At 61.3% G+C, this 23,619-nt stretch overlaps 1 protein-coding gene across 1 annotated transcript; it reads right to left on the minus strand.

Moving 5' to 3' along the window:
- Positions 1 to 1,534: 1,534 nt before the first annotated feature.
- ATG2A (autophagy related 2A) lies at positions 1,535 to 23,563 on the minus strand. The gene is given in 43 exon segments (XM_051966920.1): positions 1,535 to 2,210; positions 2,315 to 2,467; positions 2,825 to 2,979; positions 3,189 to 3,310; positions 3,534 to 3,616; positions 3,972 to 4,044; positions 4,155 to 4,302; positions 6,428 to 6,512; positions 6,734 to 6,835; positions 7,323 to 7,520; positions 7,950 to 8,085; positions 8,897 to 9,105; positions 9,196 to 9,425; positions 9,522 to 9,648; positions 9,922 to 10,092; positions 10,573 to 10,649; positions 10,947 to 11,017; positions 11,925 to 12,017; positions 12,096 to 12,202; positions 12,277 to 12,357; positions 12,456 to 12,655; positions 12,733 to 12,883; positions 13,391 to 13,551; positions 13,670 to 13,815; positions 13,895 to 14,037; positions 16,481 to 16,643; positions 16,766 to 16,862; positions 16,964 to 17,429; positions 17,614 to 17,677; positions 18,095 to 18,324; positions 18,433 to 18,525; positions 18,625 to 18,775; positions 18,856 to 19,099; positions 19,530 to 19,694; positions 19,779 to 19,925; positions 20,009 to 20,105; positions 20,299 to 20,397; positions 20,514 to 20,649; positions 20,892 to 20,994; positions 21,098 to 21,115; positions 21,118 to 21,249; positions 21,321 to 21,483; positions 23,370 to 23,563. Coding segments are annotated over 43 exon segments (6,198 nt in total). The 5' UTR covers positions 23,541 to 23,563; the 3' UTR covers positions 1,535 to 1,973.
- Positions 23,564 to 23,619: the final 56 nt, after the last annotated feature.

The raw sequence follows: 23,619 nt of genomic DNA on the forward strand, positions 1-23,619 counted from the left end.
AAGCTGCCTTGCTGATGGATTTCCTCCCACTGCCGTCTCGCCCAAGCACTTGGCCCTTCAAGCTGTTATGGAGAACCTTGGGAAGGCCCGGATGGGGCAGAACTTGGGTCTAGAAGCCGGCCAGCCCCCCGGGCATCCCGTCAGGAAGCTGGCTGCCTCAAAGTGGGGCTCCTAGGTGAGGTGGGGGGCCGGCAGTTTGCATCCTCGCTTGGCAGAGCCCCATTGCTCTGTCAGCCTGGCCAAGTACCGGGGGAGAGGCCCCGGGTGACCAGCTAGGGCTGGACACAACAGCAAACTTGGAGAATATGGGGGGGGGGGGGAGCTACGGCTGCTTTCTACTCCCCCACCCCCTGTGGAGTGGGGGGGCTCCTGGGCTGAATCTTGGGGGAAGTAGCAGTGGCAAAGTCCAGGAAAGCTGGATCGGGCGCCCCGAGCTTCACCTTGCCCTCTCTGCCCCACCCCACCCCAGAGGCTCAGGGCAATGTCCCTACGTGCTCCCGAGCCCCCACCCTCTTCCCTGCCTTCACCACTACCTGGAGACCTTCAGCCTTCCTGCCACATCCCCAAGGAGGGGAGAGGGCAGCCCCGCCCTGGGAGTAGAAGAGTCAAGGGCGGCGATGGACAGAAGGTCCGAGGTGGGGGCAGGGGACCCCGGGGATCCAGGGATGCGCTGGCTGGAGCCCCAGCCCCCCGCCTCCGTCATCCCCAATCTGGGGCCATTTGCTCGGCTGGGACCGAGTGGGCCGGTCTAGATGGCTTCAAGCCAATGTCCTTTCTAGTCCAGTGCGAGAGGGAGCGCGGCTGGACCCGCAACTGGGTTCAAATCCACCTGACCCAGGAGCCCCTTTTAAACGTTTTTGCCTTAAACAAGGTTCCTGCTACAGCAACTACGAGATCTGTGCGTGAGCTCGGGCAAGTCCCTGGGGCCTCAGTTTCCTCATGTCAAGGGGTGGGGGAGGGATTGGCCTTGAAGGCCCCTTCCAGTCCTAATCCTGACCCTGTGACCTTCCCTTGAGGTGGGGAGCTGCGGGTCACTCCCTCACAGCCCAGCCCAGTACAGTAGGGAGCCCGGGCCTTCATCTGGGGATGGCCCCGGCGGGGAACAAGTCTTCCCAGAGCCGATCTGCAACTTGGGCTTCTGCAAAGCTCCTCGTGGCGTCTCTGGGCTCCGCGGACCCCGGAGGGCAGCCAGCACGTTGCCCCTCGGGACCCTGCCCTGGCCATGAGTGAGCTCCCTCCGATGGGGTCCAGGAGTGCCCTGGGAAGCCGGGTGACCCCATGGTGCTCCCCAGCCCAGCATCCTTGGGATCGGCGCCCACCCCCTTCCAAGCCCTGGACACTAAGCTGGGGAAGCCCCCTGGCGCCCTCTGGTGGTGCGAGGGCAGAAGGGCGGAGGCGGCTTCCTGGATCGGGGCCATGGCCACTAAGTCAGGTGTGGCCAGCAGGGGGCAGGGGCAGGAGGACAAAGGGCTTCGCATGAGCACGGAAGGCAGCGGCAAGAACTCCCGGGCTGGGGAACAAAGAGGATGGGGGATGGCGGCTATGGGCACAATTTATTCCACATCATGCAGAAGCCGCGACCCCCACTCCCGAGGGCTTAGAAAGTGATACACGGAACCACATGTGTGTCCCAGGGCCTGGCCCTCCCCCCGTCGGAACACGGAACTTGGCTAGGAGGGGGCCCCAGGGGTGAGAAGTCTGTGCGTCCTGGGGCTAGGCAGCAGCAGCAGGGGCTCGGGCCCAGGACGGTCCCCCAGCCCCTTCCTCCTCCTCGCGGCAGAAGGACTCCTCAGCCCAGGCCCTAAGGATGGGGACGGGGGATTGGCAGGGGGACTCGGAGTCAGTTTCGAGGCGGGGCGTCTTCCTGCGCCACCCTGGTAGCCACACGGCCAAGAACCCCCACTGGTCAGAGAGCCGAGGCCCACGGGCTCGCAGGATGCAATCGTCCCCGCAGCTGGACCCCATCGTCCCCCTCAGTCTTGCGGCTCCTCTGACCGCCACTTGAGCGCGTGGTCCTTGTGGGCGTCAGGCAGGATCTGGTTGCGCATCCCTCCCAGCAAGTTGGACGTGGCTTCGGTGGCCAAGATGAGCGGCTTCACCACCGTGGGGGGCAGCTGGCGGATCACCCCCCCGACGGCCCCCGTCAGCCCCTTCTGCTCGTGACCCCGAGAAGCAACATCACAGATGGTCTGGGCTGTGTCCAGGATGCCCTGGGAGGCGAGAGGAGGGAACGGGATAAAGCAACAATGAACAACAAAACAGGATTGTGGGGGGGGGAACACCAGGAGAGGGGGGAGGCTAGCTGGGGGGGTACCTCTCGCACGGTGTCGTAGGCCTTGGCCACACCTTCCCGAAGGTCGGCCGGCTGCTGTCCCTTGCGGAGTTTCCGGGCCGAGCGTTTGTCCTGAAGCGAGCGGGAGACCGGGGCGGCCGGGGACAGGATGTCATAAACTGTCTCGGCAGTCGCCTGGAAGGAGGAAGGCAAGGTAGAGGCCAAGCCCCCCGCACCCTCATCCTGCCCTGTCCCACTTCTGGTCAGTGGCGTCCAGCCCCTCCCTCTGCTGGGCACCCATGGCATCTGCCACCCCCACACATCCTTTACACCATCTCTACATAAGGGCTCTTACAGGTGCTCCGCTTGGCCCTAGAGGGCCCACCTTGCCTTGGTGGGAGCTTACAGGGTGACCACCCCTTGACAAAATCTCAAGCTGGAACTCCCAGGGCCGTCGAGTCCCACCCCGATGACATCAGCAGCTCCCGAGAACGAGCTGCTCTGTGAGGAAGAGAGCTCCCTGGGCCAGGCCCCTCCGCCCAATCTGGTCACCTGGATTGCCTGCACGAGCCGGTTACTGAGCTCCAGAGCAGCTGAAGCTGTGGAAGACCCGAAGGAGGCAGCCCCCCGCTGCAGCCCCCGCATGAGGCGTCCATCCCTCCGGTACTGCTCGATAGGAAGCCACAGCAAGTCTCTAAGGCCATGAACTAGAGCGAGAGAAGCAGGGTCAGGGCGCCCTCTCTCACCCCCGGCTTTTTCTACCCAACACGTTCTTCCCAGGAGGCCGAGAGTGGCCCACCCCCTTTCACCCTCTCGGGGGGCAGCCTTGCCATGAAGGTTTTTTCGGCCATCCCCACAAAAATGGTCACTTTAAAGCCCCTCCAACGTGGCCTGTCCGTGGATAAGCGGCACTCACAGAGCTGGACCACTGAGTGCATGGGGCCCACGCCTCCCAGAAGCCCTGGCAGCTGGTTCTTCCGGATATCCTGTAGCCATTCATTGAGGGCATAGCCCAGCACCTTGTCAACCCCCAAGAGCCTGTCCACAGAACACAGGGAAAAGGGGAAAGTTGAGTGGCTTCCTTCCAGAGTCACAAGGCCATCCTCACATGGAAGGCTCATGCTATAGTATCAGGATAGAGGGAGACGGATGCCCAGTTTTCAGCCTCAGACAGGGGCTTCCTGGGGGTGGAGGTGGGGAGAGAACATCACAGAGATTGGGGGTCTCAAGGAGCGGGGGTGGGGCTGCTGGGAAGGCTCACCCATGCCGACAGCAGAGACGTTTTAGCTTGAGCTCCGAACAATTTAGCTGGGCCAGGCCAATGAGGATCCCAGCGAAGGTGCCCTGGGAGGGAGAGGTGGGCAGGTCGTTGCAGAGCCCGGGACTGGGGGGACTCAGGAGACCCCCAGACCCAGAGGGACACCTAGGCATCAGACACCAGGACTCAGGACCACTGCCTTCTATCCCTGCCACATCCCGGCCCCCTCCCCAGCCCGTGGAGATGATGCAACTCATGGCTCAGCACAGAGTCAACAAGATGGGGCTTGCTCACAGAGGAACCATGCACCATCCACCCCTCATTGTGGAGAACTGGGACCAGGCCACACAGCTACTCAATCGTGACCGGACCAAGCACTTCGGGTCACCCTACATGCATCCATACATTCACCGGCAGCGGGCCCCAGGTTCCGGCACTCACCACTTGGTCCATGGTGACGTGCTTGCCGTGATAATCCAACCAAATCGGGACCTCGGAGGTAAATCGGAACTCCCTACAGAGGTACAATAAGGGTGGAAGGTGTATCAGCCCTCAGAGATGCTGGACCCGGCAGGCCGGCCTCCCTCCATTTCCTGTCCCGACTATCCCAGGCCCAATCAACACCTGAAATAAATGGGCTGCTCAGTGGAGGTTGCAGATGTGGATGTGGAGCTCTGTTCACTGACGGTGGTCTCCAGAGAGCTGCTCATCTCTGCCCCCTCTGGCAGCTTGTCTTGGGTGGCACTGGTCCGGACGGGAGGATCCTGGCGAGCTGAAAAGGAGGAGAGGAACAGGATGGACCCAGGTGTGAACGGGAGGCCCACTGGATGCCAAGAAGCCTGGGCAAGAGTGAAGGGCAGTGGGAAGGTCCCTGGGGGACCTTGCTCCTTACCACCTCCCACTCTGCTCTTCGGGAATCGGGTTCTCCTTTGCCCGACTTCAGATATGGGAGCCTAAAAGGCATTACAGCTTAAAGAATGGTCAGGAAGCCACATTTCTGCCTCTGGAACCTGAGGAGCCACCTTCTAAGCGAGTATCAATCAGGAGAGACCTTGGGGGGCACAGCACAGGGTGGCCCAGACTCAACTTACTTAGCCCCACTATGCCACAGGCAAACCTCTTAGACAAAGGCATAGGTCATCTGCTACTGAGAAGTCTCAGGCTTTGTTTCCTCTCCTGTCAAAGGAAGCTAATTCTAACCTGCCTATACCATCACAAGGTTGTGTGAAGGAAAATGTCAACAGCTGCAAGCTGCACCACTGCGGGCTGTAAAGAGAAGGGAATGAGGAGGAAAGGCCTCAGTTGTGCTGCTTTTCCCTGCCTGCGGTTCCTGGGCACTGGGCGGCAAACTGTCACCACTTGGTCTGTTCTGGGGGTTTCCTAACTGGACACAGCCTCAGGGCCTTCCAGACCATTTCTACACAACTACCACAGTACTTATCCTCACGGGTGTACTACTAGTGCTGAAACTGATGGATAGAATATATGTACAACTAGCACAGTGCTCGTCCTCACGGGTAGGACGTACATATAACTATCACAGTGCTTGTCCTCACGGGTAGGACGCCTGTACAACTATCACAGCGCTTGTCCTCACGGGTAGGACAAACACACAACTACCACAGTACTTATCCTCACGGGTGTACTACTAGTGCTGGAACTGATGGATAGAACATATGTACAACTATCACAGTGCTTGTCCTCACGGGTAGGACGTACATATAACTATCACAGTGCTTGTCCTCACGGGTAGGACGAACACACAACTATCACAGTGCTTGTCCTCACGGGTAGGACGTACATACAACTATCACAGCGCTTGTCTTCACAGGTAGGACGCCTGTACAACTATCACAGCGCTTGTCCTCACGGGTAGGACGAACACACAACTATCACAGTGCTTGTCCTCACAGGTAGGACATACATATAACTATCACAGTGCTTGTCCTCACGGGTAGGCCGTACATACAACTATCACAGCGCTTGTCTTCACAGGTAGGACACCTGTACAACTATCACAGCGCTTGTCCTCACGGGTAGGACGCCTGTACAACTATCACAGCGCTTGTCTTCACAGGTAGGACACCTGTACAACTATCACAGCGCTTATCCTCACGGGTAGGACATACATATAACTATCACAGCGCTTGTCTTCACAGGTAGGACACCTGTACAACTATCACAGCGCTTATCCTCACGGGTAGGACATACATATAACTATCACAGTGCTTGTCCTCACGGGTAGGACGTACATACAACTATCACAGCGCTTGTCTTCACAGGTAGGACGCCTGTACAACTATCACAGCGCTTGTCCTCACGGGTAGGACGCCTGTACAACTAGCACAGCGCTTGTCCTCACGGGTAGGACGTACATACAACTATCACAGCGCTTGTCCTCACAGGTAGGACGCCTGTACAACTAGCACAGCGCTCGTCCTCATGTTACCTGTGAGAAAGTAGAATTCCTTTAGCAGGCATTTAAAGACACATTTAGTTTTTATCCATTATTTTCCTTGCACTTTACAGTCCAGCAAATTGCCTTCTTGTTGTTCCCCACATCTACCACCCTATTTCTTGTCTCCAGGCTTTTGTACGTTCTACAACTTCACCTCCATCTCTTAGTTTCCTTCAAAGCCTAGCTAAAGTGATACCTTCGACATGAAGCCCATCTAACCCTGCCCCATAACTCCATCTCCAGTGTAACCCTGATACAGTGCCTGGCCCCCAATAGGTTCCTGAATGAAATCCTCCCTTGCAAAGCGGATCCCTCGTTTCTGAGAATGCCCGCTAGACAAGCTGGAAAAATGAGCAGCTCCCATTCCTGGTGCCGAGAGAACTAAGCTCGGAGCAGAGAAGGCCTCATTCCGCCTCTGTTCTTTGCCCCAGCCTCTCACCTTCAGTTGCTGTGTCCATGGGAATGACAGGGTTAATGCCAGCAGCCAGACTAGTGAAGAAATCTTTCAGGAAGAACAGGGCATCCTGCAAAGTATGAGGGGGCAACCCCAGAGATTAGAGAACGGCTAAGGACCAACACACACACACACACACACACACACACACACACACACACGCACACACACACGCAAAATCGTGCACACACACACATTTACACATGTACACTCATGCACACCCACATGAACTCACACAATTTACACACACACATACACTCACTCACTCTCTCTGGAAAAAACCAATCTCACCTGGTCAATATTGAGCCGCAGGGGCATGAGGGAAACTCGGAGACAACATTCTGGACCTCCCAGGCCGGCCTCTGGGGCCACATGGAGGGCTTTTATAGTGAGCTGGGGGGGGACGAGGAAGAGAAGTCACTGCCCCAGACCCCTCTAGATCCTGGAATCCCATGAGGACTCCTGCCCGGGATGCCCACGGCTCCAGCTGGCACTTTCCCTTTCCGGCCCAACTTGGGCTCCTGAAAGCCAGGAGCCTTGCCCACCGCTCTGCCCCTTGAACAGAAAGGACTCATGGTCCAATCAAAGGGCTTCCTCTGGAGGTTGACAATTTCCCCACCGAAGCCCTCGGTGCACATCTCCCTTGCCATTTTAGAGACGAATACTTGCCCGCCATTAGTCACAAGTAGAAAACCAAGAGTCATATGTGAACTTAGCTGTGTGACTCCTGACTCAATGGCCCCCAAGTCCCTTCCGGCCCCAAACAATAGTCTTTCGATTCTTCAACATCGGGAGAAGCCCGTGTGGCTCGCACAGGGGCGGCTCTCACGGTCTACCCTCCCCACCCCTCATGCAGATTGTGGACGCTCCCGCCCCATACCATGTTAGAATGAGCCCGCCGGGGCATCTTCTCGCTTGTGTACAGGTAAAGGAACTTGTTGATCTGGGAGGAGGCCAGGCGGTCTCGAATCTCCAGCTCCTGGACGATGAACACCTGGCGGGCCAGGGGCTGCTCCCCCAACTCGGCGCCAGGGGCTGCTGCTCTCTCTGTTGGGTAAGTCTCGTGCTGGAAGCTCACCTTGGGGGACAGCAAGTGGCACGCACACACACACACACATGCACAGAGACACAGAGACGCACACAGAGACACACACGCGCGCACACACACATCAATCACTTGATGACTTGTAAGCATTTACGGATGTGCCAAATACTGTGCTAAGTTCCCGGGAGGCACAGAGTAGTCAAAAACAGCCCTTGACCTCTAGGAGCTTCCATTCTTCTCCTGCCCCAGACAGCACGCAGGCAGCTTGGGACAGTGAATTTGGATGACCCTGGGCCATAATCACCTCCCTGGGACTCCCCATCCTCATCTGTAAAATGAGGGGAACTATATAGTTATCCCTAAAGTCTTTCCCAACTCCCGATCTGTGGTGCTAGGTTCTCAGTTTCCCTCTCTGTAACGAGAGCCTCTCGGCTCTGGACCCCGCGCCTCCTCTGCCCTTACCTTGCTGAGCTGGATCTCCATGAGGATGTGGTGCTGCCGGCCACTGCCGCCCTGGGTGCGCCAGGAGTTCTGGGGCCTATTGAGCCCAGAGCATCGTGAGGGGGAGCCCCGGGGACCCGAGAGGCCAGCTTTTGTCCTGCCGGGAAGGAAGGGTGCGTCAGTCAGCATTTATTAAGCCCCTGTTAAGTGCAGGGACAGAGAGAAGACAGCGCTGCCTTTGTGAAGCTGGGAGGGATTGCAGACCGACCCCACCCCCCCATACTGCAACTGGAAGCGCTGAAGAGGCGGCAGGCAGATCAGGAGACCAAAGTCGTCGTCACCATGACAGGAAGTCAGGGAATAACCACGGACGTGTTTGCCTCTTGTACGTGTGACCTCCTGCGAACCTGCCGCCACAAACACTGAGACCGAGTGACTTGTCTGGGCTCATCCGCCGAAGGGGTGACCCGGGAGTCTTCAGGGTCTCAGAAGGCGGCAGGAGCAGGACTGCAAAATTGGGAGGTGGGGGAGGGGGCTTGAGGGGAGGAAGTAGGAGGGATGAAGAGGAGAGGAGGTGGACAAAGACTGAAACAGGCAGAGAGAGACAGAAAAGGAGAGAGGAGGCAGGGAAGGAGAGGAACAGCTAAAAAAAGAAGGAGGAAGCAAGGCAGAGACAGGGGTGAGGGAGTATGCACTCGGGGTGGTAGCCATAGAGGGACCAGCAGCCCGAAAGAGGTCATGACTGGAAGGCTGGAAAGCTCAGTGGGTGGCCAAGGTTACTCTGGGGCTCTGGGAAAGGCTCCCTCTGCCTATTCCAGATGCTGCAGGCCCTGGGAGCCGTCCCAGGTTCTTATAGCTACGTGGTGGGCCCAGACACCCCCACACGAGTGATCCTCCCTGAGCCCAACCCTATGGCCGCCTCACAGGGCTTGCAAGATGTGCCCTATGACCATGCCGCCCATCCCTACCTGTGGCTGTGGTGAGGACCAAAATCGTGGCCCCCGTAAAGGTGCCAGATCAGAGAGACCTCTCGTAGCACCAGACGGTTGGTGGGCATGGGGAAGTGGGCAGGTGCTCGCAGCAGGTCCGTGCTACCCAGGGGGCGAGAGAAGTGACCGTCCCGGACCGTGATGGAGCCAGGCTGTAGCTTGGTCACCACCGGCTCGCCGTCTCGGGGCTGGAGAGAGAAGCGGTGGGGAAAGCAGACTGAGAGGTCAGGATGCCCGAGTCCCCCACTCTCCTTCCCTGCCCCCTCCCGGGCACGCACAGGGATGCCGAGACCAGGGGCATCCAGGATGCAGAACTCATCGCTGTCCAGGGCATCCCCATCTCCGTCCTCCTCCTCCTCTTCCTCCTCCTCCTCTTCTGCTTCCTCCTCTTTGACTCCAAGGCTGCTTTCAGAGGCACTATCAGGGGGCGGAGGGGGCTGGGCCCCACCCCGCTCACCCGGGAACAGGTAAACGGACACGGGAGAGGCCTGCCGCAGGGGCCCACCACCTGCAGGGACGGAAAAGCGGGGGACGGACAGCTGGGTGGCGCCGCCGGGGGGGCACAATCCGCCCCGTGCCGCCGGCCGCCTGCCCCAGCCCGTACCTGGAGGCAGGGCCAGATCCCGCAGGCTCCGCTCCGTATCAATGAGGGCATCCGTCAGGTCCCGCTGATTGATAAGGGCAGTCTCAGCCGGGGGGCAGGAGGGCAGGGAAGCCGGGCTCTCCGAGAGCTGGGGGGGAGCCAAGGGGTGAATGGGAAGGAAGGAAGATAGCAAAGCTCCCCACGAGCAAGCCCAGCTGGGGCGGATCCCAAGGGGCACTCTGAGCTGTAAGCAGAGGGAAGCTGGCCCACGTGATCCCCAAGGCCTCTCGACCCCAAGGCCCACTCCCCCTCCTACTGCAAGGACATCCCAGCCAACCTCGGCAGAGAGGCCTCCTTGGGCCCTCCCTGCCCTCATCACCAGAGCAGGCGCCCACCACAACATCCACCCCCCCCCCCTCACCTGAACCTTCTGGCCGGCGATCTCAGTGGGGCTGGGGGGCCGGGCTGGAGGGTGCAGATCCCCGGAGCCCACCACATACTGCAGCAAGTTGGCCAGCAGGGCGCAGGAGTCGGCACAGCTGTGCAGATGCACCACGTTGTTGGAGCAGCGCAGTTCAAAGAGGGGCTGGCTCTGTGGGGAGGAGGGCACTCAGGAGGCGGCCCGGCCCAGCAGGGTCACCCAGAAGCTTGGGGTGGAGGCAGGAGCGCCCTGGCCACCGCGTGCTTGCCGTATGACCCGGGGGTCCCTTTCTCTGGGCCTGTTTTCTCATCTGGGATGAGAAGGGCCTTGGGGGCTGCTGGGAGCTCATCTCCCCTTCTCAAAGCCTGGGGTCCTCCAGGGAGGGGGCGGCCCCACAATGGCTGGGTCCCATTATTTCCCAACCTGTGGGATCTCCTGAGCTTGGCCCTTGACTTTTCCTTTCCCTTGTGACCTCTCACCCTTGTGAGGGATGAGGCCACTGACTCGGCAGGCGCAGAGGGCTGCCCCAGGGCCACCTCTCACCCCGAGGTTCCTTCACCTTGCTCTCGGCTTGGGGCCCCCGTATCTCCTGGAGGGGATTGGGGGGCAGGTGGAGGGGGCATCTGCGCCCCGCCATATGCTGCTGCTCACCAGTTTGCCCTCCGTGCTGCCCTTCCAGGTCTTGATCACAAGCTCCAGCAGATCCACGTCCAGAACACAGACATAATCTGCAGGAAAAGTGAGGGAGGGGCTCAGCTGGCCTGGGCAGAACAGCCCCCTCTGACCTCTGAGAGGTTCCATGGTTCATTCAGCAAACATTAAACACCCATGGTGTGCAGAGCCCTGCCTGAGCGTGATCCCTGCTGGAGGGAGGGTATATTCCTGGCCTGGCTCAAGCCCCAGATACAGCCCCATGATACACAGGTCTGAGCAAAGGCTCATTATTGGCTCCCTGAGGGGCTGGGCTGGAGGTGGGAATTGGAGGGGGGGCTTCCTCAAGCTCCCTCACCTCTTGGGCCTCTCACCTTTGCGCAGATCGAGGGGCTCATTCCCACACCTGTCGGACAGGTAGATGGCGGAATCATCGAGGATAAACCTGGCAAGGGAGATGGGGCTGTGAACACGGGGAAGGGGGGACGGGGGGGAACTCGACTCCTCAGCCCCGTCACCTCTAGGGTCTTCGGCCCTGCCCAGCCCGAGCCATCTGCCTCCCTGCCAATCTCTCCCAACTCCAGGTCTTTGCCCTGGCTGTGCCTCCTGCCTTCTCTCTATCCGCTGGCTCACACACCACCTTCTTCCCCATGACACTCCTGAGCCCCCCAACCCCCAGGCTCAACCTCTCCTGGGCTCTCCCTTAATGAGGGCCCGTGCTTGGCCGGCTCGATGGAGGGAGGCAGAGAGCAGGACAGCCTTAGTGGGCAGGAAGGGGCGAAGGACAGGGGCCTCTGGGGCGACCCGCCCACTCCGTCCCACCACGGAGCCTTGGGTCTGCTGGACAGCCCCATCCTAGTGGGAACATCCACCCGAGACTGGACGAGCAAGGACCCAAGAGGCCAGTTTTTCAAACAAATTAGGGTTTTCTCCCCGTTGTGAGCCCCCCATTTAATGTCCCCGAGATTGCCCCCAAGCCCAAGGGGGGGTAGCTGATGTGGCCGCGGCCGGGAAGGCTGGCTGGAGACGAGAGCTTCCCAGGCCGGGCCAGACCAGGGGCTTCTGGGAGAATGAGCTTCCTGGCCTGGCACCAGGCGGTGCTCAAGAGATACTCGCTGGCCTGGCCCGAAGTGCTAATCTGCCACAACCACCACGGGGGCTCCCTCCCAAACCCGACCCCACACGCAGTTGCCTCAGAGCCCCCTCTCCATCAGACAAGGTACAGCTCTGGTGGAGCTCAGCCCCCGGGAGCTCTGAGATGGCCCCTGGGCCGCTATAAGACCAGACCCTGGGCTCAATGGGCACCAGCAGTCCCGGGGGGAGGGGGGAGAGCATGGTACAGGGCCAGCCACCTGAGCAGGAAGGTGGAGGTGTCCATGATAATGTTGCTGGAGAGGGTGAAAGTCTCTGCAGTGATGAGGACGCGCACGGGAAGGTGGAGAGGCCTGGGGGGAAGGGGCAGACATCAGTTACAATCGCAGCAGCGCAGACCCTGGGCAACGGCGGCCCTGAACCCCGGGTACCTGTAGTCAACGGCGCAGGAGAACAGGTGCGTGTGCAGGACGGTGATGACCGTGGGCGGCAGGAAGCCAAGGATGGGGTCGTCCAAAACATCCAAGAAATCCAGGAGCTACAGAGCAGAGAAAGGGGGTGAGGGGGGGCAGCAGGGGCTCAGAGCAGCCCCCTCACCTACCCCCCACTCACCTGGCAGTGCCAGCTTTGGTTGGGCAGGGCCATGCGGTGGCGAAGGGTGGCTCCATGTAGCCGCAGCGTAACCAGGAACTCCTGGGGGAGGAGAAATACACATTTGGAGTGTGATGGGTACTGGGGGGGCCTCCCGGGCACACGTCCGCCAAGAACCATGGGTCAGGGTGGCACAGTACCTTGACGTTCTTCTGGGGGTCCAGATGAATGCGTACAGCCGTGGAGAGCATTCGAGGGCCCTGGCCCTGGCCCTTGCGGCTCGCAGACCCCCGATCCGTCACCCCTTCCTCCGAGGGGTAGATGGTCGGGGCCAGCTGGGCGGGTGGGGTGAAGCTGGGCACCTCGAGGCGGGTGGGCAGCAAGTAGTCGTCCACTACGGCTGTGGGGAGGGCAGAGCCTTAGGGAGGGGCGCCCTGCTCCCCGTCCCCTCCCCCAGCCCCAGCCCATCCCCCATACCTTGGTGGTAGAGGGCCGCCTTCTCGGCCTCCAGGCAGAGGTAGCCGAGCCCCGGCTGGCCCAGATACTGGGAGACGCTGAAGATGGTGCCCTGGGTCACATCGAGGACCAGCTCTCCATGGCAGTCGTCCAGCTTCTTCCCACCCTCCCCCTAGGGGGGGACAAGCCTGAGTGAGCCCATCCCTGCTCCGTCCTGGGCCCCACCCCAAAGGGGCTCTAGGGCCCCAACCTATTGCTCTCATGCAACTTCTCTCCTCTCAGGTCTGAAATTCAAATGTAAAATGGGCCGAGATCATCCCTCATCCTTTTTGGCTGGAAACCCTTTGAGGAGGCCCAGGGGAGGCCTCTGCTCAGAAACTGCTCTCCTGCTGCTTCTTTATCAAGTTTCAACCCCTTTGCTTGGCATTTGAGACCCTACATCATCCTGCCCCCCCCCCTTTCAAGTCTCACCCCCTGAACTGACAACTCCTCCCAAACACACAGGGCCTTCCCTCTGCTCCGTCTCTCCCCCTGGTTCAAGCTGCACTGGCCCCTTGCTACAAAGCTGCCCCCATTTCCACTGTGGGCTAAGAACCACCTGGAGCCCTGGGTCTGCCTGATGGGTGGTCATCCCAAGTTCCCATCTTTTGGGACAGACGCGCCCTCCCGCCCAACTCACCTTGGTCTCACATAGAACAGTGATCCGCCCCTTCAGCACCGTCACCAGCGTGGAGAAAGTGCTCTGGGTACGGGGACTCCGCGGCTCTGGCGCAGGGGGCTGTGGGACCCCCGACTCGTCCACCGAGAAGAAGTGCGCATCTTCATCTTCAGAGTCCGAGTCTGGGCAGAGGAAGAGGGGCGGGGTCACCAGGGGCCCAGTTCCCGAGCATTGCCCCCGGCCAGGCCCTCCTTCCCAGCATCCCCGGCCTGAATGGGGTGGAAGCGACGGCCTGCGTACCCAGTTTAAAGGCGGATTTGCACATCTTGAAGTCTTCCTGCCAGAAGGCGGAGGGCCCGGGGAAGCCAGGGGCGGCCGCGGAAGCAGCAGGGCCAAGGTCGGGGAGCAGATCTCCAGGCTCCCACATGAGCAGGTCGTTATTGATCCTGGAGGGAGGGAAGGGGGTGGGGTGAGAGGAGCAGGGGCTCCCCACCCTCCCCCGCTGGGCCCCCAGGGGCTCGTTACCTGTTGTAGATGCTCTCGTAGACCTCCTTGCTGGGCAGGAAAATGTGGGCGCTGGGCAGGGTCAGCTCCAGGCTGCACCGCGACAGGGCCAGCGTTCGGCTCTGGAATTCGCCCATCTCCTCGGGATCCCCGGGAATCACCATCTGGGGGCCGGAGGATTCCCCAAAGATCAGTGGGGATCTGTAAGCTAGTCTGGACAAGGAGGTTCTGCCAGGAGTTCACCAGAGCTCCGCTAGCTCATTCCACATTGTAGTCTTTGGAGGATAAGGTTAAAGGCGACACCCCAATGGGACAGGGGTTAAATGATCTGCCCCAAAGCGGCTGAGCTGAAGAGGTGACCCGAGGCTTGATGTCAGAAGCTGCTTCCTAACAACCCAACTGTACCAAAGTGGAATGGACTGCCAGGAGTGAGCTCCCTGTCACTACAGGTCTTCAAGTAGAAGCTGGATGGCCAATTTTCCGTCAACCTGCTCGTCCCCACCAGCCTTGTCCGAGGCCCCGGATGGGGGCCTTTCTGGTCAGAAACCCCTCTATGGTTCCCCACCATTTAAAGAGCTCTAGACCCTGGCATTCAAGGCCTTGCATGTCAAGCTGTGTGAAGCTTCTGACTCGACCTTTTGATACGCCTACATCCCAGGCAAACCGGGCTTCTACACACAAGAGGGCGCCATGACGCCTAGAGCCCAGAAAGACCCAAGTTAAAGTCTTGCTGCCTGCCTGACCCGAACGAGGCCGTTTGCCTCACCGAGGCAATAACCTCACCTACCTCGCAGGACTGTTGTTAACGATGAAATGAGATTAGATCTGTAATATGCTTAGCACAGGGCCTGGCACACAGGAAGTGCCGTAGAGATGCTTATTCCCTCTCTCGCCTCCCAGTTCTCACTCGTAAATCCAAAGGCCTTTTCTCTGTCCTCATTCCCCTTGTTCTCTCAGCAGCCTTGGATACTGTTAGCCACTCTTGTGGCTATTCTCTTCTCTTGAGGTTTCTGGGACATCCTCCCCGCCCCCTTTCCTGGCTCTCCTCCTTCCTTTTTGACCGCGCTGTCTCCTACTCCAGATCATGTCTCCGGACATAGGGGTCCCTCAGGAATCCGTTCTGGACTCACTCCTCTTCTCCATGCTGCTTTACCTGGAGACCTCGTCAGCTCCCATTGATTCAATGACCACGTCTACACTAATTACTTTCCTATGTCCCTCTCCGGTGTCTCAGCCTTTCTGCTGATCTTCAATCTCCAATTGTTTTTCTGATGACTCTGGATATCACAGGAGACATCCTAAACTCGGTCTGTCCTAAAGTGACCTCATTATCCTTCCCTCTAACCCCTCCCCCTCAACCTTCCCAATTACTGTGGAGAGCAAGGTCATCTTCCTAGAACTCCCAACCTAGGGCTCACCCTGGACTCCTCTCTCATCCCTCAAATCCAAGATGACCCTAAGGCCTGTGGATTTCACCTCTGCAACACCTTTTGTAGATTTCACCTTGCTAACATCTCCAGCAGATTTCACTTTTCTAACATCTCTTGTACATTTCACCTCTGCGGATACTTCTGGCAGATGTCACTCATGTAGAGGTGAAATCTACTAAAGATGTTACGGATCTCTCTGGCAGATTTTGCCTCTCTAACATCTTTTGTAGATTTTACTTCTGCAAACACCTCTAGCAGATCTCATCTAACATCTCGTTTTCATTTCATTTCTGCATATATTTCTGGCAGATTTCACCCTAACACCTTTTGTCGATTTCACCTTGCTAACATCTCCGCTAGAGTCTCTGCTAGATCATGGCCTCGTGCCCTTGACCCAGCATAAACCTGGGGCAGACAAAGCCCCACCCATTCACCCTGGACTGCTACAGCTGCCCCTGGGGGTTAGCGTGCTCCAAGTCTCTGCCCACTCTTATCTATTCAGCCACAAAAGGGATTTTCTTAAACCCCAGCTCTCTCACTACCAGAATTAAATACAAAATGACTTTCCTACTTTTCCAGCATTCAGAGAAACAGAGGCTTATGGCCATTTCCTGGCCCCCCGGCTTTTCCAGACCTGGAACACCCACCACAATCCAGATTTCCATTTCAATGAAAGCTCTGACTTTTTATGAGAAGCCCCTCCCAAATCCCCTCAAACTATTTTATGACTCTGAGATAAGACCTAAGCAAGATGATTTGGAGATTATTTTACCCAGCTCTTATCTTGGCATCCAGGCAGGGACAAAGATTGTTTTCTTCTTTCTATCCCTAGCACCTGACCCAGTACATAGTAGGTGCTTAATAAATGCTGGCTGATATGATTTGACATTTGATGGGAGGACTTCAAGTGGAAGTCTGCTTAGGCCTGCCCAGTTTGGCTGTCCCTCTGCACCCCAACAATCTCTCTCTCTCTCTCTGCTCTCATTCTAGGACAATCAAATAGGGCCCTGGGACTTGACCCTGGGCTGGTCAGTAACCCTCTCACTGTCAGGGTAAGTGGAGGGGGGGGGAAGATGCCCCCCCATTCCTCCTCAGTCTCCCCCACCCTCCAACTCCAGCAATCCTCACTTTCAGGGAAAAGCAAAGGCGGGGGGTGGGGGTGGGAGCGGGTTCTCACCTCCTCAGTCTCATACATGGTCCTCTTGGAGGAAAAGGGCGAAGGCTCAGGCTGGCGCAGCTCACAGGGGCTCTCGGCTGATGACAGCTCCACTTCTTCCCCCTTCTCCAGGACCACGTCCCACTGGGAGCTGCTATACTGGGGGTTCAGGGTCACCACTGCCCTGCCAGGGAGCAGGGCTGTTACTGGGGGATGGGAGCACAGATTTCCCAGACCCAACACCTCCCCTCCCCCCAACCCCCAGGGTCTCCTCTGCTGGGGGGGGGGTGTCCCCCCCACACTTACTTGGGCAGGATGTACTTGCGCTCAGGGCCCTGGGGATCCAGGGTCTTGGAAACTCGAAGGCAGGGGACAGCAGGCTTCTCCCTGTCCTCGTAAGTTCCTACATCGGGGCAGGGGAAGGAAGGAGGGTTGGTCACGGCTGTGCCGAGTCTGGGTCAAAGTTCTGGGAGGGACCTGGGGTGGGTTCCGAGGCTCCCCTACCGTGCAGGTCGCTGCAGGTCAGCTCCAAGCGGGTGGGGGCCTGTGGGCTGGGGCCATGGCTCAGCTCAGACCGAAACTCCAGGTCCGTCAGCTCGAGGCGGAGAAGTTCCTCCCGCACGGCCCGGCCCGCCCAAGGGTTGCGCTGGGGGCGCAGGTCGGGGATGGGGAATCGCAGCCGAAGGGTGGCGTGAGGGGCCGCGACCCGCAGGACCGTCTGGCGCTCCACGGTACAAGGAGGCCCCCCTGGAGAAAGACGGGGCTCAAAAGGGCTCATGCCATCTCCTGCCTCCTCCCTGCGTTGGGGAGCAGGGCGGGGGCTTCTTGCCCAACACTGTCCTGAGACCAGAAACTGGGACTGTTCTTCCATTTTACCCATGAGGAAACTGAGGCCCAGGGTGGGGCCCACCCCCATTCTGTCCCCCACAGACAGAGAATGTGCGCTTGGCAGAGGCCCCGTCTCCGCTCTCTGCTTTCACAGGGCAAGAGAATGAGAGGGGGCAGCAGGGGATGGGCAATTGAGAGGGGGATGGGCACAGGATCAGGGTCCCGAGGCCTCAGAGGCTCAAGTTCAAACTCCTCCCTCCTTGTAAGTCCTGGGCCATGAGGGACCAAGTTAACCGAAGCAGAATTTTAACTCAGATCCTCAGAACCTTGGTCAGGAGACTTGACTGCTCAGCTCCCACCCGCGTGGGCTGGCAAGGGCAGGAGCCGGGGCTGCCCAGGGAACCCCGGGCAATCCCTGAACAACTCTGGCCCGTTCCCTCGCCCGAAAAATCGGGAGGCCCCCCGAGCCTGCCTGCCTTTCCCAGGAGACCCTAAGCCTTCTTGGCTAGGATGTCCATGGCCTCAGAAGCTGAGAACGTCGGGCTCTGTCCCCTCCCCGGCAGGCTCCCTATATTCCTGAAATCTGGCCCAGCCCATAAGCCAACAAAACCCTGGAAACTGAGACCTCTTCCACCCTCTAAGTCCTGGGCAAAATCCCCTTTTCTTTGCTCAGGAAAGCGCTTTTTCACCGGTCCCAGGCCTGGGGCGCCCTCCCATCTCTCCTCTGCCTTAGAGCCCACCTTGCTCCATTTCCTTGCCCAGCTTCCAGAGCTCCGTCTTCCTCAAGGGCAGCTGTGAGTTTGCTGCCAAACTGCTTCGAGCTCTCGTTCCTTTCCCCAGCCCTCCTCCCTCTCGCTCCCTCCTCCCACAGGCTGGCTCACCAGCAGGCCCTGCTCCCGGGCCATCGGGGTGGTGGCAAGATGGAAAAGCGCCCCGAGCCGGTCCAGAGCCCCCAGCTCCACGTCAGACTGGAATTCGGCCAGTTCCAAGGACAAGTCGGAGGTACAGAGGCACGAGGCCGGCCGCCGGGGGTGGCTCTATCGGTGGACAAAGGCGGAAGGACACAGGGTTAGAGGCGTGCCGGAGACAGGCCTGGAAGCAAGTCGGAAGCCGAAACCTCGTTCTGCTAATGAGGGGATCCTTACCTTGGGGATCCGGCGCTGGGTCTGGATGTACCGCAGGTGTGCACAGGGGCGGGCCGAGGCCCCGAAGCCGGAGCCGTTGGGGAAGCTCAGGAGCTGGTGGGACAGGAGGCGGGGGAGGGGGGAGTGAGGGCCTGGCAGCCCCCCTCGTACTTCCCAGCAGGGCCGGGATCCTCCGCCCTCCCCCTCGCTCACCTCTGTGTATTCGGGCTCAGCCGCCCCTTCAGGCCACAGACACTCCAGCACCTCCAGCTGCCCAAAGAGCAGGTCAGTGCTAAAAGCCCGGCCCCTGGCGCCGGCCCCTCCGCGCTGCTCCCAGCTCAGCTGCACCGCGGAACCCGTTAGCCTGCAAGATCCAAGGCTCAGCCCACCGCCAACCCCAGGCGGGACCCCCAGCCCAGGCGGGACCGCCACAGCCGCCAGTACCTCACGTGGCTTCGGGGACAGGCCTTCTGGAAGCGGGGCCGGAGATGGTGAAAGTCCCGGGACCCAAAGGGTCCCTCTTTGGCAGCGTCAAACTCGGCAAAGAAGCGGGCAGCGAGGTCGGGGGGACAGCCGGGGGGGGCCCCGGGGGGCTGCTGCAGGGCCGTCAGCGTCATCCCGCCCAGGGTCACTTTCAGCAGCGACTCTGGGCGCAGGCTCTCGGGGGGGATGGGGGCCGCTGCCTTGCCTGCAGGAAGAGGGTGGGACAGGGGGCAGGGGAGGAGGGGGGTGAGGGCCCGGTCCCCCTACTTCCCAGCAGGGCCGGGATCCTCCACCCTCCCCCTCACTCACCTCTGTGTATTCGGGCTCTGGGGGATCCCTGGTGTGCCGTCCCCCACCCCAAGTGTTCCCCTTTAACGCGATCGATCAAGAGCTCGCCCACAAACGCTCACTCGTTCAAAGCCCGGGAGGACAACAGGCAGCCGCATGGACGGAGCGGCGGGTCAGGGTGGCGTTCAGACTCGGGGAGACCCTTCCGTACTCTCCCCCCACACCCCTCGGGTAACTCCTGCCCTAGAGCTGGTCCTTCGGGACCGCCCCCAGCCCGCTGGGCCAAGGCCCCGCGCCCCCTTCCGTTAGGGGAGAGGGAAGGGGGGAGGCCCAGTTCCCTCCCTCACCAGGCAGGCGGCTGAGACCGTGGAGGGCAGGGTGGGTGTGGGGGCGCCGGGGGGTCCCTTCGCTGTGCAGGGACGAGCCCAGGTCCACATCGGAGAGGGAAATCTCGGAGACAGAGCGCGCGGACGTCACGCTGCTAGTCAGAGCGGCCATGGAGAAGAAGAGATCTGGGCGGGGGGAGAGGGGGCGGGCGGCTCAGAGGGGGGTCCCGGGCTCCCCCGCCCCGGCCAGCGCAGGCTCCCGGCCCGTACCTGTGCTGTCCATGCCCACCAGAGGGTCCGAGGAGAGCGTCGGGCCGCCCCCCTGGAGCTGCTGGCTCAGGTCCTGCTCGATAAGCCGCAAGTCCTCGGCCCTGAGGGGGCGGTTCTTGTTCGCCTTCTCCGACAGCCCCTCCGTGTCTGGGGGGGCACAGGAGAGACGCCTCAGGCTCCCGCCCACGGGCGGCCCGGGCCCCCCTCCCCGGCTTGGGCTGGGGGCTCACCTGCTAGGCTCAGGGCACTGAGGAGGTCCTGCAGCTGCAGGAGATGCTGCGGGGCCAGGAGCAAGTGCAGGCAGCCTAGCTGCCCCGACACCTCCATCTGCCGAGGGCGGGCGAGAGCCTGGTTAGTGGTGGGCGCCGGGCGTTCCGGTGAAGGAGGGAGGGGCCCCATTCTGTGGAGGCCCAGCCCTGCCCGGGCACCAGGACACCCTCAGCTGTCCCGCTTCCTCCTTCCCTCCCCCCCGCGCCCCCCCAAGCGGCCCCTCTCCCCCAGGGCAGCCCCAGCTCCCTACCCTGGGCCCAGGAAAGGCCTCGTTCTGCTTCAGTTTTACGGTCAGCTCCATGTACCCGGAGCAGCTGCCAATCTGCAAGGGGGGGCTGGGGGACTCTTCCTGGAGGGAGAGGGCAGAGGTCAGAGGTCAGAGGGGAGGGACCCCTCCGGCCTTGGTGCTTCTGTCGCCTCCCCTCTCCACCTGGGGCCCATCCCCCCTCCAGAGCTCGCTCCCACCTGAGGGGGACACTCTTCATAGTGAAGCTTGACGCCCGAGAGCTGCAGCAGCTTGTGCAGGAAGGCGGGGGGCTGGTGCACGTCCACGGGGGGAGCCTGGCTCGGGTCCCGCACGGCCTCATCACAGTATTCCAGTCTGGGGGGACGAGGGCGGCCCAGGTCAGGAGGGGACAAGTACCCGGGGGGCGCCGACGGAGAAGCAGACGGGACCCCGGCCCCGGGGCCCCCGTCCCCACGGGGAAAGGAAAGGGAGGGCGCCCCGAGCCGGGCAGAGCAGGGGCAGGGACGGGCGGCAAAGGTGGGGAGGGGGCCCAAGGAGTGAGCTCGGAAAGGAGCTGGGGGCAGGTCAGCTTCCGGTCCCTCCCGGGCCCTGCCCACCTCTGAATGTGGATCTCCACCGCCATGCTGCTGTCTCCGCCACCTGGCGCGTGCTCCACCCGCACAATGGTGTCCAGGAAGGTCACCTTGATCCTCCGAAGCACTGGGGGGCGGGAGAGGCCGGGGTCAGGCCCACGCAGGCTCCCGGGCTCCCAGGAGCTGGGACGGGGAGGGGGGCGGGGGGCCGAGCCGGACCCGGGGCTCACCTGTCTCGATGGTCTGGCGAACATCTCCAGGCCCTCCAGGGGCTGGGGGGGCTCGGAGGGCTCGGGGGGGCCCTCGCGAAGGCACTCCTGAGCTAGCTGCAGGCTGGTGGTCATGCAGGACGTCCAGCTCTGGGATTCTGCCGTCCCAGGCACTGCGGGAAGCGGGCGTCAGGACCGAGACCCCCCAGAACCCCCAGCCCCCGGCCCGCCGCCCCGGCCTCACCTTGCCCGCTCCGCGGCCGCAGAGTGAGCTGCAGGCCGGACACCTGCATGGTGCAGTGGTCGGTGAGGAGGGCGGCCCAGGGCACCGCCACCTCGATGGAGCCCACGAAGCCATCGACCAGCTCCAGGGGCGATTCCACCGACTCCAGCAGCTCGTTCACAGACTAGGAAAAAGGGGCGCCGGGGCCAAGGCAGAGTGAGGGCCGCGGGACGTGGCCCCCTCCCTCCCGCGGAGCCGGCCCCGCTCCCAGTCTCGCCGGCAAAGACGCTTCCTGGCTGTGGCCCCGGACGAGGCGCTTCGCTTTGCCTCAGTTTACTCATCTGCAAAATGAGCTGGAGAAGGAAGCGGCCAGCCCCGACCGGGCCAGGGACAAGGGCTCCCCAACCTGGGGCTCATCGCTCCCACTTAACAAAGGAGGGAACTGAGGCCCAAAGCCCGGGGCTGCTCCCCCCGGACCACTCCCTGCTCTCTGACCACCTCGGAGGCCTGAGGGACACAGCCCCCAACCAAGGACAACTCTGTGGCCTGAGGGGTTCTGACCCTCCTTCCCTCCCCTGGAGGGCGGGTCCATGTCAATCCCCTCACCCCACAAAGTGGAGGCGATTTCTGACCTGGAAACCCAGAGGAAGGGACCCCAGAGTGAGGGTCCTGGGGGGCCCCAGCCCTTGTTTTCGGGCTCTGGGGGAGGGGAAGAGCTGTAGTCCACTGACCTAAGGTCCCAGACTGCCCAATCACAGGGGAGGGGCGGGCATGAGACCAGCCCAGCTGCTGAGGTCACAGGTCAGATGCCGAAGGCTCCCCTTCGGAAGCAGCAGGCGGCCTGCCCGGCCCCCTCAGTCTGCGGCTCATCTCTCAGGGAGCCCCCATAAATCTGAGGGTCCTCTTCCTTCAGCCCCAGGGTCTGCTCAGTTTCTCTGACCTCTTTCCGGAGGAAAAGCCTCCCATGATCCCTCAGGGTGCCCCTTCTACCCCCCCTGCCCCCTTAGCCCAACCTACGTCCCCATACCCTGCCGGGGAGCCCCTCTGACCCAGGGTAGCCCCGAAATCAAAGCTTCCTAGGGCTCGGGGCCCGGGGCTTTGGCCGGGGGCGGCAGCCTTGGTCGGGGCGGGGAAGAGCGGCAGCTTCGGAGTCCGAAGCCTGTAATTTGTAGTTCCTTCTGGGGTCAGCTGAGCTATGAATCACGGTCCAGCACCTAAGCCCCGTCCCTGCCCCACCCCCAACACTCCCCCCCAGCTGAGGGGTCCTGGTCCCCCCGCCCCTCCCTCGGATCCTGCTCCCCCCGGGGGTTCTTCCCCAGTAAGAGGCCCCTGCCCCTGCCGGAAGTGACAACTGTTGCCAAACAGTCCCAAGGCATGTTGATCAACAAGAGCCTGACGTGAGCTGTTGTTGACATCAGGGACGCCAGGACGGGGGTGGCCCCTCCTCCGGGCCCTTGGGGGAAAGGGGTTGCCCAGACCCCCCTAAGCCCCGTGGGGGATGGGGTCTGAAGGCCCCTTCCCAGCTTCCTGCCCTTCCTCCTCCCGGCCTGGGACCCAAGCCCCCAATTCTAATGGAGGGGAAAAGTTGGACGGGGAGGGTCTGCCTTCTCCAGCCCCAAGACCTTCTCCTTCACCCTTTAATGGGGGGGCAGACTTCCTCCTCTGGGCTGGGGGCTGCCTCCCCCAGGCTGGCCCCCCGGGACAAGACCCTTCTCTCCAGAATTCTAATGGGGAGGGGGCGTCTGATTTCAGCGTCTGCCCTCCTCCTTGGCCGAGTGTTTCCCCTTCCTCCTCCAGTCCCGAGCCCCTTCCCCGTCATTTAACTGGGGGGGAGGGGGGTGTTTCTGCCCCGGGTGAAGGCTGTCCTTCCCCAGCCGGCCCTTTGCCTCTCGAGACTGGCTGGGGCCCGGGGAGGGTGGGGGAGTCTGGGCCGCGGCTCCGCGGACTCTGTCGGGGCCTCGTTTTGCCCCATCCGTGCAATGGGAGCCCTGCTGGGGCCCGGCCGCCTGGCACTCCGGCGTCCCGGCTCCCCGCCCCTCGGGTCCCCCGGTCCCGACCCCGGCCGCTCACCCATACGTCCAGGTGGATGTCCCGCAGCCCGCCGCTGCCCTGGTACAGGTCCAGGCTGAGCTGCTCCAAGCTCAGCCGCTCCTGCAGGAAGTGGCCCAGATAGTGCTGCAGCAGGTAGCGGCAGGCCCGTTTCTTCATGCAGCTCGACCACGGCCACAGCCAGCGCGACATGGCCGGATCCGCCCGCCCGCGCTCGCCGCCGGCCGCGCCGCTCACTCGAGCCCCCGGCTCGGCCCGCCGCTCAACCCGG

Source organism: Antechinus flavipes, chromosome 6 (assembly GCF_016432865.1).
Source record: "Antechinus flavipes isolate AdamAnt ecotype Samford, QLD, Australia chromosome 6, AdamAnt_v2, whole genome shotgun sequence".
NCBI lineage: Eukaryota > Metazoa > Chordata > Mammalia > Dasyuromorphia > Dasyuridae > Antechinus > Antechinus flavipes.